At 50.6% G+C, this 20,124-nt stretch overlaps 2 protein-coding genes across 2 annotated transcripts; one reads left to right on the top strand and one right to left on the bottom strand.

Moving 5' to 3' along the window:
* Window positions 1–721: 721 nt before the first annotated feature.
* Window positions 722–1,572, top strand: LOC142475828 (histone H3). Its single transcript, XM_075581554.1, has one exon. The coding sequence runs from the start codon at window positions 747–749 to the stop codon at window positions 1,155–1,157; it is 411 nt and encodes a 136-aa protein (XP_075437669.1). The 5' UTR covers window positions 722–746; the 3' UTR covers window positions 1,158–1,572.
* On the bottom strand, window positions 1,140–2,689 carry LOC142475827 (histone H1-like). The gene has a single exon (XM_075581553.1). It carries the CDS (start codon window positions 2,553–2,555, stop codon window positions 1,899–1,901), a length of 657 nt encoding a protein of 218 aa, XP_075437668.1. The 5' UTR covers window positions 2,556–2,689; the 3' UTR covers window positions 1,140–1,898.
* Window positions 2,690–20,124: the final 17,435 nt, after the last annotated feature.

Consider the following 20,124-nt stretch of genomic DNA (forward strand, 5'->3'; position numbering starts at 1 on the left):
AGATGTTCATCTTTATTTAGAAAATACACAATACATTATGGAATATTTAATTTGTGCTTAAACTATAACACATTGTGTATACACATATACAGACTTGGTATTTTAATTAAAAGCAAACTACTGTGACTGGAGCATTAGAGGGAAGCCAAAGAGCCCGGTTAGGAGCTGATCAGATCACACAGAGCAGTGACAGCGAGAAGACATTGAGGGAAGCCCCATTTATAGCGCAGCACTGCCACCGTGTGGTGCTCTGGGAACTGCAGGCATTAAGGAAACGAGCCGCGCGGTTCCGCCTCTTTGTGTCTCTGTGTTCGGGTTTATAATAATAACACAATGTGAACATTAGAAGAAGAGGAACCAAGAAAGTCCCATTGAAGCAATGATCTGGGAAAGAAAACCCCTCATATTACATTTCACCGATTAAAGATCATTTGAATACTTGGTATAAGTACATGTTCCATGTCAGAGAGCTCTGTGCTGTATCTGTGCAAACACTAATGTTATCACATTAAATCTTTTTAATTGTCCCACTTACAAGCACTAAATATATAATAACTTTATTAGGACGATATCGGTCTGAGGCGGGATTTTTGAACATCGCAACGGCTTTCACAGAACCAATCAGAGCGAAGGGCGGGACCAAAGCAGCCAATCACAGCGATCTGCAGTCCATAAATACGCAGCTGCAGCGTTTTTTTTCTTTATTAGTTCCTGACCGGAGACGCGCACTGACACAGCAGCACAGGATGGCCCGGACCAAGCAGACCGCCCGGAAATCCACCGGAGGGAAGGCTCCCCGTAAGCAGCTAGCGACCAAGGCTGCCAGAAAGAGCGCTCCGGCCACCGGCGGAGTGAAGAAGCCTCACCGCTACCGGCCCGGTACTGTGGCTCTCAGGGAGATCCGCCGCTACCAGAAGTCCACCGAGCTGCTCATCCGCAAGCTGCCCTTCCAGCGCCTGGTCCGGGAGATCGCCCAGGACTTCAAGACTGACCTGCGCTTCCAGAGCTCGGCTGTCATGGCTCTGCAGGAGGCCAGCGAGGCTTATCTGGTGGGGCTCTTCGAGGACACCAACCTGTGCGCTATCCACGCCAAGAGGGTCACCATCATGCCCAAGGACATCCAGCTGGCCCGCAGGATCAGAGGGGAGAGAGCTTAGGCCGGCTGCACCCTGACTTCGTTTACACCCGAAAAACAAAGGCTCTTTTAAGAGCCACCACATTTTCAATGAAATGGCCTGATCAATATTAACACACGGATACTGATCTCAATATAGAGAATGAAAGAAGTGTGTTATCCTTGTACCAACATATGTACTTGATGTGTGACAATATAGATAAACGCACCTTCAATATTTGTGTATTCTTTGTCATGTGATATATAGACTTGCATGCATAGTCACCATTTCATGCTGTATATGGGTGCACGTAAAGACAAACCTGTAAATGTCCCCCTCCCATGTGCCACTGGTGATCAAACTGAAGTGTTATGGAATAGCATGTGCTTGATGCTTTCAATGTGATGTAAACACTTTTTTTAATAACATGGTGATAAATACGTTTTTCTGATGTAAACTACACTTTTTTTAATTTTATATAAACCGTGTATGTGAATATTATGTAGACACAAACAAAACCATAATGTCACCTAATATGTCAGTTTGTCTGAGAAAAAATGTATTAGTGAAATAGGTTAGGGACTACAAACTTACACATGCACCTTACAGTGCTCGCAGTATCAATGCATATACACTTATGCTCTGGCAGTGTAACACAAACCCCTGCATGGGATAAATTGGAGAAACATTCCCAGTTACACATTATGTGCACAGCTCTCTAAGTGGGGTTGTGGTGGCTCTTAAAAGAGCCTTTGTGTTTGTAAGAGGCTGAAGTTCTCGGTCTCACTTCTTAGGAGCTGCCGCCCTCTTGGGCTTTGCTGCTTTGGGTTTGGCTGCCTTGGCCTTAGCTGGACTCTTAGCAGCTTTTGGCTTCGCAGCCTTTTTAGCCGCCGGGCTCTTCACAGCCTTCCTGGGCTTGGCAGCTTTAGACTTCTTCGGGCTTTTTGCTGGCTTCTTGGCGGCCGCCGGTTTCTTGACCTTTTTGGGGCTTTTCTTCACTCCCGCCGGAGCCTTTTTGGGTTTCTTGGGGGACTTGGCGGGTTTCTTTGCCACTGGCTTCTTGGGTTTCCCCACATCCTTTTTCTTGGCCGCCTTCTCCTTGCTCTCCAGCTGCTTCTTATTCAGCTTGAACGATCCGGAGGCTCCGCTCCCTTTCAGCTGGATCAGGGTTTCCTTGCTCACCAAGCCCTTGAGAGCCAGATTCAGGCGGCTGTTATTCTTCTCCACATCGTAGCCTCCTGCAGCCAGAGCCTTCTTCAGAGCGGACAGGGAGACCCCGCTGCGCTCCTTAGAGGCGGACACAGCTCTCACTATCAGATCGGACGCGCTGGGACCGGACTTTGCTGGGCGGCTTTTCGAGGCTCCGGCCGCTTTCTTCGGCTGCTTCTTCTTGGCGGCGCTTTCAGCTGGAGGAGGAGGAGCAGGAGCGGTCTCGGCCATTGCAGCTGCAGGTAAAATATCCCTGACCGTTCTGTTCTGACTGACAGATTAAATCTGTCAGTGGTGATATTGGATACCGAGGCTTGAGCCTCATTACTCCAAGTTCTCTTGTTGAGTGTATTGTCGCACTCTTTAGGAAGCTTCTTGATCTGTGTTACTTGCCACAGTTGAGTTGGTTTCACAGGTTCAGCGCTGTGATGGGTCGTGGGTAGCGGTCAAATGGGTTTGCAGAGATCGCAGCAAGCTTCTTGATCAGCGGGTTTGAGTTCTGGTCCAGTTCCTTGTAGAATTTCTTGTTGAGCTTCTTTAGATGTTCATCTAACATCTCGATACCCAGTTCCCTATGAAGGTCTGCTATTCTTGTAGGAAGTGGAGCGTTGGACGCAATCCGCAGCGCCTTGTTCTGTAATTTTTGGAGAGATGATCTTTGATGTTGGTGGCAACCACTCCACACCGGGGAGGCGTATGTCATTGTGGGTCTAATGATCGCCTTGATCACATTGACTTTGCTCTTGATGGGCATGGTCCTTGTCTTCAGCAGAGGGTACAGTGCTGCCAGCTTGGTTGTTGCCTTCTGTTGAATCTTCTCAATGTGGTTTCTCCAGCTTAGTTTGCTATCTAGGATTACACCTAGGTAAGAGCTGTTTGGCTCCCATTTGACAGCCTCTCCGTTGAGGGTGATTGGCGGGTGTGCCTTGATCCTCTTTTTGGTAAACAGTGTAGCTGTAGTCTTGCTGGAGTTCAGTCCTACTTGCCAGTCGCTGTACCATGTTGATAGCATGTCTAGTGCTTTCTGGATATTCTTAGCTACTTCTTTCTCTCTGAAGGACTGGGAGATGACTGCCACATCGTCTGCGTAGAGTGCCAGTTGAGTCTTGTGGAGGTCTGTGGGGATGTCATTCATGAAGAGGTTGAAAAGGAAAGGTCCCAGGACTGATCCCTGTGGCACGCCAGCGCGGATGGGGCATGTTGTTGAGAGCTCTTCCCGCACAGCCACGTGGAATGTGCGCTCCCGCAAGTAGCTTGCAGTCAGCTTAATCAGGTAGTTTGGGAATTTCAGGTTGATCATTTTGTGCAGTAGTCCTTCATGCCAAACTCTGTCAAACGCTTTGGCCACGTCCAAGAAGACAACTCCAGTTGATTTGTGGATGTTAAATCCATGGCTTATTATGTCAACGACTCGCAGCAGCTGATGGTTGGTTGAGTGGTCCTTCCGGAATCCAAATTGCTCCTTTAGTAGAATGTTTTTACCAGAGGCAAAGTGGCGGAGGCGCGTAAGGATAACTTTCTCCAGGAGTTTCGACAGTCCAGAGAGCAGGCTTATCGGACGGTAGTTTGCAGGATCCCTCCGTGGTTTTCCAGGCTTTGGAAATACAATGACCTTGGCTTCCTTCCAGGATTGAGGAAAGTGCTGGAGCCGCATGCATGCATTGAAGATTTCTGTGAGGCATTCCATGGCTGCCGGCGGAAGCTTCTTGATGGCCAGGTTGGTAATTCCGTCACTTCCTGGTGCTTTGCCATTTGCCAGCTTTTCTGCAAGTTGCATTATCTCAGTCCTGGTGCATCCTTCAAGGGTTTCCGCTTCGGTCTCTGGTAGGTGCTCGGTAAGATGCCTGTTAACTCCTTGCTCAACTTCCCGTGCTATTTTGCTGGCTTGGTTAGGCCTAAAAGTTGTCTCCAGTGTGTCAGCGAGAACCTCTGCCTTGTCCTTGTTGCTACATGCCAGGTGGGTCTGGCCCTGGATCGGTGGATTAGGCTCCTTCTTCCCGGTCAGGCGTCGGGTCATTCTCCAAACAGAGTTGTCGGATTCCTTCAGCTTGGCTGCTGCGGCCTCCCACCTCTCCCCCCGGTGTTGGCTGATTTGCTGTCGCAGTAGTCTGGCAAGTGAGTTGTACTTTACCAGAAGGTCAGGTGTGCGGAACTTCTGCCACTGGCGTCGGGCCCTGTTTTTCTCAGCAATCGCTTGCTTGATCCCGCTCGGTAGGTCGTAGATGGAGCAGCGTTTGGGCATCTGTTTCGGGACGCTGTGCTCTATTGCATGTTGGACTGCGGTAGTAAAGGTGTTAACAGCATCATCAATGTCTCCGTTGGTGTCCAAGGGGCGGGGGTTTGTGATGTTGCTCAACTCTTCTTTGTACAGGCTCCAGTTCGCCCTGGTGAAGTTGTACCTGGGTGTTTGCTGGTGGGTTTCCATCTCGTCGCCAACAGTAATGGTAACTGGGTTGTGGTCTGAGGTCAGTTCCGCCAGGGTTTCCAACTGGACAGAATGTTTCACGTTCTTCAGTAAGACAATGTCCAGGACATCCGGTGTGTGGCTTGCAGTGCCTGGGTAGTGGGTGGGTTCTGTAGGGCCAGCCACTACAAAGTCACTCTCCTTTGAGTAAGCAAGAAGAGCTTGTCCTCTGGAGTTTGCTGTCCTTGAGTTCCAGCACCGGTGTTTGGCATTTAGGTCTCCCCCGATGATGGTTGGGACAGTGGAGTCCAGCAGAGCTTCCAAGTCTCCCAAATGTAGCTTCACCTTAGGGGGGCCGTAGGTGGCAATTAGTCGCAGTGGTCCTGTTGCAGTCTTTACCTGTACTCCAGTGGCTTCAATACTCCGGAGGGGTGGTAGTGCAATCTCATTATGGCTGACCCGTGTGTTAACAATCACAGCCGTCCCACCACCTCTGGCTCCTGTTGCCCGGTCGGTACGGTATACCCTGTGGTTCGCCAGGCTTAGTTTTTGGTTTCCTTGAAGGTGGGTCTCCGAGAGCAGAGCTGCGCATACATTCCTCGATTCCATCAGGTGAAGGAGTTCATCTGTCTTCTTGCTGATACCATTTGCATTCCACATCACGATGACAGAACTGCGTTTAGATGTTGCTGCCATGGTGGTTAGTTTCTGTGCTCCTGAGAAGGGCCGGGATGAGATTCGCTATCATTGTCACAATGGGGTGAATATCCATTCTCGCAATAGCGCTCGCTATTTTAAGGATGATCTCTAGCCAGTTTGTTGGGCTTGCGGTTCCGCCTGCGGGGTCCGGGTTGGCCGCCTCAACGGGGTTGGTGGATGGTGTCCTGAGAGTTTCCGCGTAGGTCTGTCCGTCTGGGTTTTGCATCCTCTGGGTGGATGCCGTGCCTAGGTCTGGGATCAGGTGTTCTGTGGTCCTCTGTCTCTCCGGCGCCAGGCGGGGAAGCTGGTATTGAGTAGTGGGTGTCTTCCTTGGTGCCTGCTCCATCAGGTGGGGTGTCCACTTTTCCCATTCCTCTTGCTTTGCTTTTGTGAGGTACGGGCAACCACGGTAGCTTGCCGGGTGTGGGCCTTTGCAGTTTGCACATGTCGCCGGCTCCTTCTTCCTATCTCGTGGGCATTCCTTGGAGTTGTGGTTCTCTCCACAACACACACAGCGTGGCTTCTGGTGGCAGAATGCAGAGGTATGCCCGAGCCGTTGGCAGTTGAAACACATGGTTGGGCCTTTTCTGCCCTTTGGCGCTTCTGTGGTTACCACACAGCTACAGAGCTTGGTAATCTTGGTAAGATCTGCAGGCTGGCTCTCCGGGGTTTCTGCCAGTGTGACAATAAACAAAGGGAACTTCTTGGTCTTGTCCACCGGGGATGTCAATTGGGCTACGCTCTTGACTGGAAGTCCATGTTCCGCGAGGTCGTGGGAAATCTCCCCCACGGAGGCGTTTGCTGGTAAGCCGCGAATTACAAATTTCTGGGGCTTTAGGCGCGTCAGTGGGAAGGTGTAGTATTCTATGCCCTGCTTTGCAAAGCAGTCCGTTAAGCTCCGGTAGTCGTCCACAGTTGTGGTAGTGATCTTTGCGTGGTTCGCCCGTGGTTTAACTACAAACGGGGAAGTGCAGTGCTCGGTGAGGATGTCGACAAGGTCCTTGTGGGTCTTCATATTCCTAACCATTACCGGTGGTATGCGAATCTTTTTGGGTGGGAGTGCAGTCTCTTCATCGTTGCACCTGGGCCCTGAGCAGTCATCGGCATTAGCAAGTGGCTCGAAGCGGTTTGATGTTTTGATGCCTTGGTCTTCCTTGTGCTTCTGCATCTTTGTCTTTGCTACCGATGGAGGGGAAGAACCATTGGAGCTATCAGAGTTTGCTCGCCCTCTCTTCTTCACTAAAGTGTAGTCCATGTCTTCTGCAGCATCATGTATTGCAGTCTCCATAGGTGGCACATTTGCCTCTGCCATAATAAGGCGCAGACCAGAGCCACGCACCCGCACGGCGGCGGGCACACGGCACAAATCAGAGCCACACGCACGGCGGCAAGCACACTGCACAAATCAGAGCCACGCACACGGCGGCGAGCACACGGCACAAGTCAGAGCCACGCACCCGCACGGCGGCGAGCACACAGCCCAAATCAGAGCCACGCACCCGCACGGCGGCGAGCACACAGCCCAAATCAGAGCCACGCACCCGCACGGCGGCGGGCACACGGCCCAAATCAGAGCCACACACACGCACGGCGGTGAGCACACGGCCCAAAGCACGCAACGCAGGGAGCAAAAGCACACGGCGCAGGGGGGGGCACGGCACCAAGTTCAGGGGGGGCACAGCACAGAGCGCAGGGGGGGCACAGCACAGAGCGCAGGGGGGGCACAGCACAGAGCGCAGGGGGGGCACAGCACAGAGCGCAGGGGGGGCACAGCACAGAGCGTAGGGGGGAGCAGAGAGCACAGGGGGTAGCACAGAGCACAGGGGGGCACAGCACAGAGCGCAGGGGGGCACAGCACAGAGCACAGGGGGGCACAGCACAGAGCGCAGGGGGGCACAGCACAGAGCGCAGGGGGGCACAGCACAGAGCGCAGGGGGGCACAACACAGAGCGCAGGGGGGCACAGCACAGAGCACAGGGGGGCGCAGCACAGCGCACAGGGGGGGCACTGAGCACTGGGGGGGGCACAGAGCACGGGGGGGGCACAGAGCACAGGGGGGGGCACAGAGCACAGGGGGGGGGCACTGCACTAAACAGGGGGGGGCACAGCACTAGGCAGGGGGGGGGCAAGGCCGGGGGTCACAGCAAGTCGCAGCTCTGGGCTCAGTACTGCACACAGAACTCAGCATACAGTGCAATAAAGCTATAAAGCAAAGCGATGGGCAATGACCCACGTGGCAGCAGCAGCAGCTCTCCCACACGTGGCAGCAGCGGCTCTCCCCCACGTGGCAGCAGCGGCTCTCCCCCACGTGACAGCGGCGGCTCTCCAAACGGGCCAGTCAATACATCCCCGACTGAAACTCTGGAAAGTGGTGTCGGCGGCGGGCGCTGTGATGGGAAGTGACCCACTCGAGGAGTCATCAGCCTCTCCGGTCAACAATCAATAAATGTCCGGTCCCCCGACTCCAATCTGATGATGTATCAATAAAAGTCTGTAAAATATCCCAACACACTGACAGAAAGTTATACTGGGGGCGGGGACCTGCCGGGACTTATACAGAGAGCCTGCTGCTCTGTGATTGGTTAGTTATCGGAGTGAGCTTCTTTCTCATTGGGTATAATCACTAAGCCCCGCCCCTGACTCTCATCCTCTCCGGATCACAAACACTGCTCTGACTTTGTGTTTCTGAGGCTGCAAGAAAAGGGCATTTTATCCCCTAATTATTACTCACATCCCCCCTTCTTGCATGCAATTTATAAGGAATTATATTCTCTTCACTGCTGTATCATTTTTCTGCTGGGAAAGTACAAACACAATTAGGAATAATGGGTGAAAGTTCGGCTCTGTAGCCCGGGATTTGCCAGATTTCATTCATATCTGTCTATTTCTGTCACTTTTACTTTGCTCAGACTAAATGTGCAACCTCCATCCTCATACAGTGACACTAAGGACATATTATTCTACAGTATCAGTTTAAAATAATGTGCATATAAATATATAAACATGGTCTGGGGATTCACTATATATGTACAAGTAGCACAATAATTCCTGTGCAGTGTACATTGCTATTTCATGTTGTTCCATTTCCCCGGTACTAAGCTCTGTATTATTCCATTGTCAGTTATGAATATTGGTTATTAAATGGGAGATTCGAAAAGTTTTGTATTCCATCTGTTCTACAAACGAATAGTTTAGAATTCTATGTATGTAACATTATGTTTTCTAAAAACAAAATCATAGTAACATACACATCATGTGAATGCCAGTAAATATATTTTAATAATGTAATAATCAAACATCTATTTTGTTTAAGCTTTATAATACAATTGGGAAGTGTTAAAAATATGTTTATTTGTCGGTTACAAAAAATATATATATGTGATATTAATGGAAGATTAGGTTATTTTATTAGTCACCCTGTGTGTTACATAACTATGTAATGTCACTATTAGCACTGTGTATAGGAACTGACATGTTTTGTGACCATTGTCACCAGAGACCAGAACTTTTAACATCTTTACATCAGGATCACTATCACCAGAAAATAATAATAATAATAAAAATAATTGTACGTTCTTGTATAGCGCTGCTAGTTCTATGTAGCACTTTACAGGGACATTTTGCAGACACAGTCCTTGCCCCGTGGAGCTTACAATCTATTTTGTTGGAGCCAGAGACACAGGGAGATAAAGTGACTTGCCCAAGGTCACAAGTAGTTGACACTCGGAGTTGAACCAGGCTTCAAACTCACTCTCAGTGCCAGTGTGTTTTACTCAGTGTTTACTCACTGAGCCACTCCTTCTCCCGAATGACACACTAGATGAATAAACAAAAGTTTATTCTGGCAAGCCAGAAAACACACAACACACATGTGACGATAGGGGTAGCCAGCCTCACATAATAAGGTAAAGCCTGTCTGGCTTCCCCTAACACAATAGGCTTCCCCTGCAATAGGTCCCTCCGGTCAACCCCAAATATCCCGCTGGGAAGGCGCCACCAGGTCTGCGGGAAACCATTGGCTCTAGCCCAGTGAAAGCCGGACCCCGGACCTTATTTCTAGCCCTTTCCTGCTCACCATTTTTTTTCACCATGCGCCTTAATGGTCCCCAGGCCTGAGCCTGGGGTGGGCATGCTTTCCCCCGATGGGGAACAATGACAGCCCTTGTGCTTTCTTCTCCTCCCAGCACAAGACTGACTAAATGTGATACTGTGAGGATTCGCTGTTCTGCTGCTCCTGCCCCTTTAACCCTCACTTGCCCATTGGACTACCATAACACTCAAGAGTGGCAAACTGGGGTGGAACTTACGCACGGTGCGCGGTTTCTGTGCAGTCCCCTTCGGTCTCTGGGCATGGAGTGCATTCTTGCTCCTCTTGTTTTGATGCGCAGCGCGCATGCGTGGTACACGGTCTTCCCAGTGGTCTGTGGTCTCCGCCCCTCTGTCCCGCCCCCATCCTGGCATCACCCCTATGCAGCACTGTTACGCCCCTCACTCCGCCTCTACCTCAGCGGGTCCTGCCTCTGGTACCCGGCCCTGTCCTGATATCACTGTTATGCGGCGCAGTTGCGCCCCTCCTCTATCTCCACGGGTCTCGCCTCTGGTTTCCGCCCTCATGGCGGTGCGGGTGTCGTGGCGCACGATGACAGCGCGTGACCAGGTCACCTACGGGTTTTGCGGGGGGCATGCACACATTCTGACGCGGTAGCTATTGGCTGTGTAATAGGACACACCTGCATGATCCAGCAGCCTATCCTGTCCGCACGTCTGCTTCCTGGTTGCCTCCCATTGGTGGGAGGTCCTATAAATATGCTCTCAGAGCTCCCAGTCATTGCCGAGCATAACCTCTGTTTGTGTGACGCTGCACTCATCACCTAGTTCCTGTCTGCCTGAACCCTGCTGCCTGACCCTGCATGGATACTACTCTGTGATGCTCTCCTGCACTGACCTTGGCTTTGGCAATGACTACTCTACTCTCTCCTGCACTGACCCTGGATTTGGAACCACGGCGACGCCACTCTCTCCTGCACTGACCCTTGCTTGGCTCCACGACTACTCTACGCTCTACAACCCTGACCCTGGCTACGTACCCCAACAATCCACTGCTCTATACTCCAAGATTCGCAAGTACCTCACTTACCCTGTCTTCTGTTACCCTGATCCGGCCTGTACGACTGTCCTATACTCTAGATGTGCCTTCGTGGGTGTGGTTGGCATTCTATACAAATCCCTACCTCAGCCCCACGGTCACGCCTCATTTGTAGTGAGCTACGGGTTACAGATATTCCCATTTGGAAGTCTCTGCAAGGGGCGGGCTCATGGACTGTACCCATCTTGGATAGGCTTACACAGGCCATGAGTCACCACCTTACTTCCTTCACTGGGGGGTCACTGGCTCATAGATTAACCTGTTACTGCTCTGAACATAATAGGGACTTGCATAATAGATACACTATGTGGGAAAGAGAGGTATTATGGGACATACCCTGTTACACTGGATAGGGATAGTTTGGGCAGTTAACACGCAGGTGGCCCAGCCAGTTACACAAGGAGCACTGGCCCTCGTGGGCAACCTCCATCGGCTCTACTTCAACACCCCAGGTTTTTTACTTCTTCCCCCCTAGTTTGGTGGCCTGGGGAGGGTCAGCTACCTTAGGTCTTTTGACCGCCAGCACTGGAGTAAGGGAAAGGAAACGCTATTCCAACTGTGGCCGTGTGGCCACGGTCACGATGGACGGAACGTATCAACAATTTTATATTTTAGGGAAATAGATTGAGCACACAAGTTGAGCAAAATAAACTGACATTTATTTCCTTAATAGACAGACACACGACAACCTTAGAATATACTTGACAAAACACTTACTGAGGAAGAGCATGGGATAGAATGTCCAGAAGTAAAACAAAGCACCAAAATATTGTCTTTTAAAATGCTGTCCTTTTGCAAGGGGCGTAAATTGCCAGCCCAATAAGACTGTGAGAATTGCAAAGTTCTTTCTGGTCCATTGGGGTTCGTTAGATAACCCCCAGCACTAACGGAATCCTGAAGAAGAGTTATGTCCTTGGTTCTGATGTAATTAACTTGTTGCGTTAGGGAATCGTTGCTGCTGCTCTTATCCGCTTGTAGAAGCAAAGTGGAAATTTGTTCACATTGTAAAAGGGAAACGAAAGACAACGGGGATAGCTTAGGGAGCATGTATATAGGGTCGGCTAGCATATCTATAACATACCCGCCCAATCACCTTCGTGGGAACCTCCATCCCACCAATCTCCATCTTGCCCCCAGTTTGCAGAGTGGGCACTACAGGGATATCCAGTTGATACAGCGCCTGTGCAACTCTGACACCTGGGCTGCTTACCATATGGGTACTCCCCTTTTTACCTGGCTTCTCCCAGGCTAGGAGTTGGACCCAAGGTGTGAACTAGCCCAGCTGACTAACAGGATCTCCTGGTCAGCGAGCATCCCGGCTAATTCACACTTTGCGGCTCTGGGGCTTTCATCCGCAACACTTCCCGAGACCCATAGCCATTTCCCTAAAAGGGGGTCTCTGAAGTTTGCAGAAGGAAGTGCCCCCAGCTCATCGGTGTAAAACATGTGGTTACTGGTTGCATTACAAAGGCAAGTAGAAAAAACCTCATCCTGCCTGTACATTTAAAACTGCAGCCAGAAAGGCACTTTATTAAAAATATATGTTCTATTTGTCCTAAAGTCATCACAGGAGATATCGGCATTCGGCCGTGCCTGGGATGTCTGCTAGAAAGTAGGCAAGCCAGGTGACAGTGCGAAGGCTCCCCTTAGACCACCAGCGGGGCTAGGTAAGCCCTTTCAGCACAAGGTTGTTCAGTGGGACGGCGGCATTCACTTTCTGTAGCCCATCGCTGGTAGTTCTGGAGAGCCGGATCCTGCCTGATGTCCTTGGAGAAGCAAGGCAGGGAAGCTCAGTGTAGCAGGCCAGGCTCTGCCCAACGCCCTGGCAGTAGCAATGGGAGAAGGCTTAGTGGAGCAGGGTGATATAGATCTGAAGCTCGCAGCTCCCCAGTGAGAGTGAAAGCAAAGCACGGCTCCCCAGTGAGAGTGAAAGCAAAGCACGGCTGACTACCCCAATACCGTGTGCAATGGCCACCTCTGCCAGGCTTATTGTGCCCAATGTATAGGTTTTTTTCTTTGTGTAACCCTTCCAGAAAAGATCTAATCACTGATGTCTGGAAGTGGAAAACTGTATAAAGTGGGGATAGGGATGTGGTAACTACACATCAACACAAACATTTTATCATGCCGTGATGGTCTTCACCTACCGCTGCCGCCCGCCCACCCCCAGTCTTTACTTCAATCCTCTGCAGATGTGGGACCTGTCCTGTCAAGGCCGCCCGCTTCATCCTCCGCTGACCTGGGACCTCTCCTGAAACCTGGTAAGTGAGAAGTAATGTTCCTTGATTGTAAGTGTCAAATCTATGGTGCGTCTTACAATCACTGGCAGCTTACACAAGAGGAAATACAGTAATACAAATAACACATATAGTCCAGGTCCCCTCTGGACTTCCCCCTTGGTCCCCGGCCCCCTTGGTTCCCCATATTAAGAGATACACCATTGCTTATAGTTTATGTTAATGTTTCTTGTTTATTTATTGTAAGGTCCGGGGGAAACTCTCTCTAAAGGGGCTCCCCCCGTGACTTTACTCACCCCGCTCCAGCTCTGCCTTCTCGCCGCTGCGGGCGGGATCTCCCTTCTCCTCCGCTTCCTGCAGCAGCTACTGATCTCGAGCGTGCGCGCGCACGGCAGAGGACTTTTACGTCCTCCCTCAGGGGGAGTTCCCGCCCCCAGCTGAGGCCGCGCACGCCTCTCCCACGCGGTGCACATGCCTGATGCGCGTGCACCGCTCACAAGCTGCACATCTAGCACAGCTGTGGTGAGTTTCTCCCTACCAATCTCTATCTTTCCTGGGACTGCTCCCTCGTTACTCCCCCTCTCCCTATTGGTCCTTCCTCCTACTTATACCTTGCTCAGCCATTCATTCTTTGGCTGAGCATAGCTTTGTATGACCTGTGTTAACCACGATCGTGCCTGCCTCAGTTCCTGTCTCTTTGTCTCCTTAGTGATCCCTTGCGTACTGAACCGGCCTGGCTGTGGATCCGCTCTGGTCTTCTACCCTTTGTTTGTATCCTGACCTCCTGGACTCCCCGACCCCTTCACCTCGGTTTGCGGATTCCGACCTACCTCCCGGCTCTGGACCCCAGGCTCTCGGTACCACCTATCTTCTGGAACCTCCCTTCTCGTCTGGCGAGTATCTTACTTTATCTTATACTCCCAGACGGTTCCAGACGACTATTTTCCACTTTCCAGGTGTGTGTCCGTAGCTGTGGGTGCAGTTTGTTACCCATCTCACCTCAGTTTCTGGGTCCCTCCTTGTCCGTGGTGAGCTCAGCGTAACATTATGCTCAGCCCCACAGACATGGACCCCGAAGAGGTTGAGCAACCAAGCCCCATGCAGCGACTTCTCCAGCTAGAGGCGCAGCTTGCCTCCATGACACAGGAGCTCTCTAGACTCTCCTCATTGCAGCCTTCCCCAGGCTCCTCTGCCATGGCAACTGTGGCGTTTCCCTCCCCGGTTCTTCCCGTGGCTGTGAATCCTCATCTCCCGGCTCCCAACCGCTATGCAGGGGATCCCCACAAGTGAAGAGGGTTTCTTAATCAGTGCGAGATGCAATTTGAATTATCTCCTTTGCGCTTCCCCACTGCTCGTTCAAAGGTGACCTATATTATGTCTCTCTTGAACGGAAAGGCCCTAGCCTGGGCATCCCCCATCTGGGAGCGGGAGCCTACCATGACGCATGACTATTCTCGCTTTCTTCGAGAATTCAGGCAAGTATTCGATACGCCTGGTCGTCAAATTACGGCAGATTCTTCTCTCTTCCATATTTCGCTACACGCAAAGAAAACCCGCACAGCTAGTGTTAGACCACAGTGAGGTGCTGACTGGATGGAGACGTGATTATATCATATGAAAGAAAAAGGACCCAGTCTTTCAGCACTCAGTCACAAGGATTGTAATGTTGTAAATTTAAAAATATGCTTTATTTATAACCATGAGTAAAAAATAGGGTGTTAAAACGTAATTAAATAGTATTAAACAGCACGTGACTCTATCCTTAATAACCCACCTGCAAGTATGTGGGTGGATATAATAAGATCCCTAATGAATGTTGGGGATCAAACGCTACTGATAGTAGCTACCTAATGATATAGGCAAGAGGAGCCTGTGAGAGCCCACTCAAAGACACTTTCCATATAAGTGTATCCAGGCGTGTGCTACACACTCAATTGATACACTGTGGATAAGTACAGTAATACTGTGTGACGAAATGCGAGCTAAGTTAGACCTATATAATGTCTGTCCCTGATTAAGATATGCACTGGTGACTAAATCCATTCATCAGTGCTATCAGAGCCAGGTCTATGATGAAAACCCGTGTGGCCCACACTGTTGATAATAGGTGCACACTTATTAACACATTGGATAGTAGGATACAGAATAGCATGTCAAAACTGGAGCGTTAGATAAGGTCATCTAAACACCTAAACTGCAGATAGTCTATAGGGTGGAAACACCTGTAAGTAGCAGTGGAAACAGTGGTGTTATACAGGTGTTGTTAACCAAGGTACACCTAAACTAATGTCAATAATTTCTGCTGTTGCCGCCCAGTATACGTTATAGTGAGAGCAAAATGCAGACACTTAGCACATATGGACAGTTTACCCTTAAGTGAGCGTAGTAAAGTGTTGCACACAGAGGGTAAATGATGGCATGGAGGCAACCTCCACAGTGTCTGCAGTAGTACAGGAGGGTTCACACTACTCTGTGAGTAATGATGTTGTTAGCTGTGACCCCCTGTGGTACTGCTCAGCATATAGTGGGTTAAGGCAAAATAGAATTGCCAAAATACTCAGCTTGTGACTGAGTGGGGTATAGAGGTGGTTAATGCTGTGGTTGAACAGTAAAACCCATAGACGCACCACCCCCACCCTCTCAATAAACAGCTGGTCTGTCTCTGAAGCCAAGTGAAGGGAACACCGGTCTAACTGGTAGAGGGGCCAATGGTTTAATCACTTCTGAGACAGGCAAGACAGGCAAGTCCTCGAACACATCAGTGCTGATATAACCAAGATCAGCGCTGATGTAGGGGACTGTGCGACTACCAGTTAGACCGGTGTTCCCTTCACTTGGCTTCAGAGACAGACACCAATTGACCCTAGACCAGTCATAGTTCAGGGGCAGGAAGAGTTCGAAATCCAGTCTATTGTGGATTCCAGGAGGACAAGGGTTTCGGTACAATACCTGCTTCGCTGGAAGGGCTTTGGCCCAGAGGAAAGATCTTGGGTACCCTACCATCAAATACATGCCCCCAGACTGCTGAGACACTTTAACTCCAAATTTCCCCAAAAGCCATATTGGAGTCGTCCTAAGGCCGCTTCTCAAGGGGGGGGGGGGTACTTTAAGGTCCGCGGGAACACCTCTCTATAAAGGGGCTCCCCCCGTGACTTTTCTCACCCCCACTCCAGCTCTGCCTTCTCGCCACCGCGGGCGGGATCTCCCTTCTCCTCCGCTTCCCGCGGCGGCTTCTGATCTCGCGCATACGCGCGCACGGCAGAGGACTTTTATGTCCTCCCTCAGGGGGAGTTCCCGCCCCCAGCTGAGGCCGCGCACGCCTCTCCCGCGCGGCGCACATGCCTGATGTGTGTGCACCGCTCACAAGCTGCACATCTAGCACAGCTGTGGTGAGTTTCTTCCTACCAATCCCTATCTTTCCTGGGACCGCTCCCTCGTTACACCCCCTCTCCCTATTGGTCCTTCCACCTACTTATACCTTGCTCAGCCATTCATTCTTTGGCTGAGCATAGCTTTGTATGACCTGTGTTAACCACGATCGTGCCTGCCTCAGTTCCTGTCTCTTTGTCTCCTTAGTGATCCCTTGCGTATCGAACCGGCCTGGCTGTGGATCCGCTCTGGTCTTCTACCCTTGGTTTGTATCCTGACCTCCTGGACTCCCCGACCCCTTCACCTCGGTTTGCGGATTCCGACCTACCTCCCGGCTCTGGACCCCAGGCTCTCGGTACCACCTATCTTCTGGAACCTCCCTTCTCGTCTGGCGAGTATCTTACTTTATCTTATACTCCCAGACGGTTCCAGATGCCTATTTTCCACTTTCCAGGCATGTCCCCGTAGCTGTGGGTGCAGTTTGTTACCCATCTCACCTCAGTTTCGGGGACCCTCCTTGTCCGTGGTGAGCACAGCGTAACATTTATTTAACACAGATATGATCGCACAGATTAATTTACATTAATGTTTTATAAAGTACAAGTAATTTTATTAAAATCTATCCCTATTAAAAATGTATTCTATATTTTATCAGTGAGTAATTATATACATTTTGTTTACCCATTACACCTCTACAAGGGTTCAAAACACAACACAACACACACACCATACAGCAAAGTGGTTAGGGATAAATGCGTGCAACTGCGCGCTGAGAGGCAATTGAACCTGCGGGCTGTAGGGAGCGGGAGCTTGAGCGGGAGGGGGGGGTGTGGTTTGAGCGGAGGGCTCTCCGTGCTGACCCTCCTCCCCCTCCTCCTCCTCCCCCTCCCCCTTACCCCTCCCCAGTCGGTCCGTCCCCACACACACACACACACCATATTTATGTATACACATATATACAAATATATACACATATATACACACATATATACACACATATATACACACATATATACACACATATATACACACATATATACACACATATATACACACATATATACACACACATATACACACACATATACACACACATATACACACACATACACATACACATACACACGCATACACATGTACACACATACATACACACGTGCACACACACTTCCCCCCACCTTTTGGAGGTGGGGAAGCTGCCTCTAACACTCCTGACCCGGCGCTGATAGACTCACCAGCGCACCACGTGACGCGTCACCGCTCGGGATCGCAATTCTCTTGCTTCCCCAGGCGGCTGACGCGTCACAGCGTGTAGTGAGCCTCGCCGGAAAGAGGCAGCGGGGACAGATGGTCAGGAGGTAAGGGGCTGGTGGTCCGCGCGCGCGGCCGTCCGCAGCGGGTCCTCAGCCTTAGGGCCGTTCTATAGTGGTGGGGGTGCGAACGCACACCAGGGAGTGGGGAGTCGACAGACAGCGGCGAAGAAAAATAATCTTTTTACGCTGCTACTGGCGCTGAATGTATGTATGTATGTGTGTGTGTGTGTGTGTGTGTGTGTGTGTGTGTGTGTGTATTTGTGTGTGTATTTGTGTGTATATATGTATGCGTGTGTGTGTGTGTGTGTGTGTGTGTGTGTGTGTGTTTGTATTTGTGTGTGTATTTGTGTGTGTATTTGTGTGTGTGCACAATGTAATACATTTGTGCACGGCTGCACACACTATATAACAGCCCCTAGGCCGTGCTTATAGTGCCTGCGACAGCGACACAACATCGCACAAACACAAAAGCTTTGCCGCCGCCGCGTGCGCTTATAGTGGAAACTTGAAGCCGGCAAATTTGATTTTTCAAGGGCCGTCGTGTCACGTGACGGTCCTTGAACCAATTAAATGCCCGGAATCCCGCGCCGTCGCGGCGAAACATAACTTTCCCTCTCACCCTCCCTATCTCCCTGTCTCTCTCCCTCTTCCCCTGTCTCTCTCCCTCTCCCGCTGTCTCTCTCCCCCTGTCTCTCTCCCTCTCCCCCTGTCTCTCTCGCTCTCCCCCTGTCTCTCTCGCTCTCCCCCTGTCTCTCTCGCTCTCCCCCTGTTTCTCTCCCTCTCCCCCTGTTTCTCTCCCTCTCCCCCGTCTCTCTCCCTCTCTGCCTGTCTCTCTCCCCCTGTCTCTCTCTCCCTGTCTCTCTCCCCTGTCTCCCTGTCTCTCTCCCCCTCTCTATCTCCCCCCTCTCTCTCTGTCTCTGTCTCTGTCCCTCCCTGTCTCTGTCTCTGTCCTTCCCTGTCTCTGTTTCTGCCCCTCCCTGTCTCTGTCTCTGCCCCTCCCTGTCTCTGTCTCTGTCCCTCCCTGTCTCTGTCCCTCCCTGTCTCTGTCCCTCCCTGTCTCTGTCCTCCCTGTCTCTGTCCCTCCCTGTCTCTGTCCCTCCCTGTCTCTGTCCCTCCCTGTCTCTGTCCCTCTCTGTCTCTCCCTCTCTGTCTCTCCCTCTCTGTCTCTCCCTCTCTGTCTCTCCCTCATCTTAACTGCCGTATACCTACACCGAAGTAACCTACCCTGCTTTCTTCCAGATCTGACTCAAGTTTCACGCGGGAGACATCGGAAGACAGGTAGGGAACACCTCCCCTCCAGTATAGTACCTTGAGGGACTGTGGATCAGGTAAGATCCCAGCCGGGATTGCTGCTTTAGAAATTGTGAAGAGGGGGCATCCTGACACTGGTTAAGGGGTACAGAAGTCATTCACATCTGGCTTTTTTTTTCGTTCGATTAGTGAGGCCATCCGACACACACTCACGTAACTAGGACTAATGGTAGTAAAGTATAAGTGTAATACGATAAATAAACTGTTAATGTAAAAAAAAAAAATTGTGTCCCGGTTTTTCATTTTCAAAATCTGGTCACCCTATTCACATATATAGGCAGCGGGGACAGATGGGCAGGAGGTAAGGGGCTTGTGGTCCGCGCGCGCGGCCGTCCGCAGCGGGTCCTCAGCCTTAGGGCCGTTCTATACTGGTGGGGGTGCGCGCGCACGGCAGTTATAGATGGCTTAGGTGAGTCAGCCCTTCTATACAAGGGCCGCGCGCGCACGCCAGGGAGCGGGGAGCCGACAGACAGCGGCGAAAACGGGAAAAATAATCTTTTACGCTGCTACCAGCGCTGAATGTATGTATATGTGTATATGTGTGTATATATGTATGTATGTATATGTGTGTGTGTGTGTGTGTGTGTGTGTGCATATATGTATGCATGTGTATGTATATATGTGTGTATGTGTGTATGTGTGTATATATGTATGTATGTATATGTGTGTGTGTGTGTGTGTGTGTGTGTGTGTGTGCATATATGTATGCATGTGTATGTATATATATATATGTGTGTGTGTGTGTATGTGTGTATATATGTATGCATGTGTATGTATATGTGTGTTGTGGGTATGCATATGTATGTATATGTGTGTTGTGGGTATGCATGTGTATGTATATGTGTGTTGTGGGTATGTATGTATGCATGTGTATGTATATGTGTGTGTGTGTGTGTGTGTGTGTGTGTGTGTGTGTGTATCTGTGTGTGTGCACAAATGTAATACATTTGTGCACGGCTGCACACACTATTTAACAGCCCTTAGGCCGTGCTTATAGTGCCTGCGACAGCGACACAACATCGCACAAACACAAAAGCATTGCCGCCGCAGCGTGCGCTTATAGTGCACACAACACACAACGGCGACAAAGCGACGGAGCAACGTCGCAGTCGCGAAAACTTGAAGCCGGCAAATTTGATTTTTCAGGGGCCGTCGTGTCACGTGACGATCCATGAACCAATTAAATGCCCGGAATCCCGCGCCGTCGCGGCAAAACATAACTTTCACCGGTGGCGACGGGTGACGTCACCGGTCGTGTCGCCGTCACCATCGGCGGCACTATAACTATAGGCACAGCCTTAGACTTGTGTTATGGCTTTAT

This window comes from Ascaphus truei, unplaced genomic scaffold, assembly GCF_040206685.1.
Source record: "Ascaphus truei isolate aAscTru1 unplaced genomic scaffold, aAscTru1.hap1 HAP1_SCAFFOLD_1407, whole genome shotgun sequence".
NCBI classification, from domain to species: Eukaryota; Metazoa; Chordata; class Amphibia; order Anura; family Ascaphidae; genus Ascaphus; species Ascaphus truei.

Coding starts and splice junctions, on each gene's coding strand:
- LOC142475828 (XM_075581554.1), top strand. CDS start 747: ATGGCCCGGACCAAGCAGACCGCCCGGAAATCCACCGGAGGGAAGGCT.
- LOC142475827 (XM_075581553.1), bottom strand. CDS start 2,555: ATGGCCGAGACCGCTCCTGCTCCTCCTCCTCCAGCTGAAAGCGCCGCC.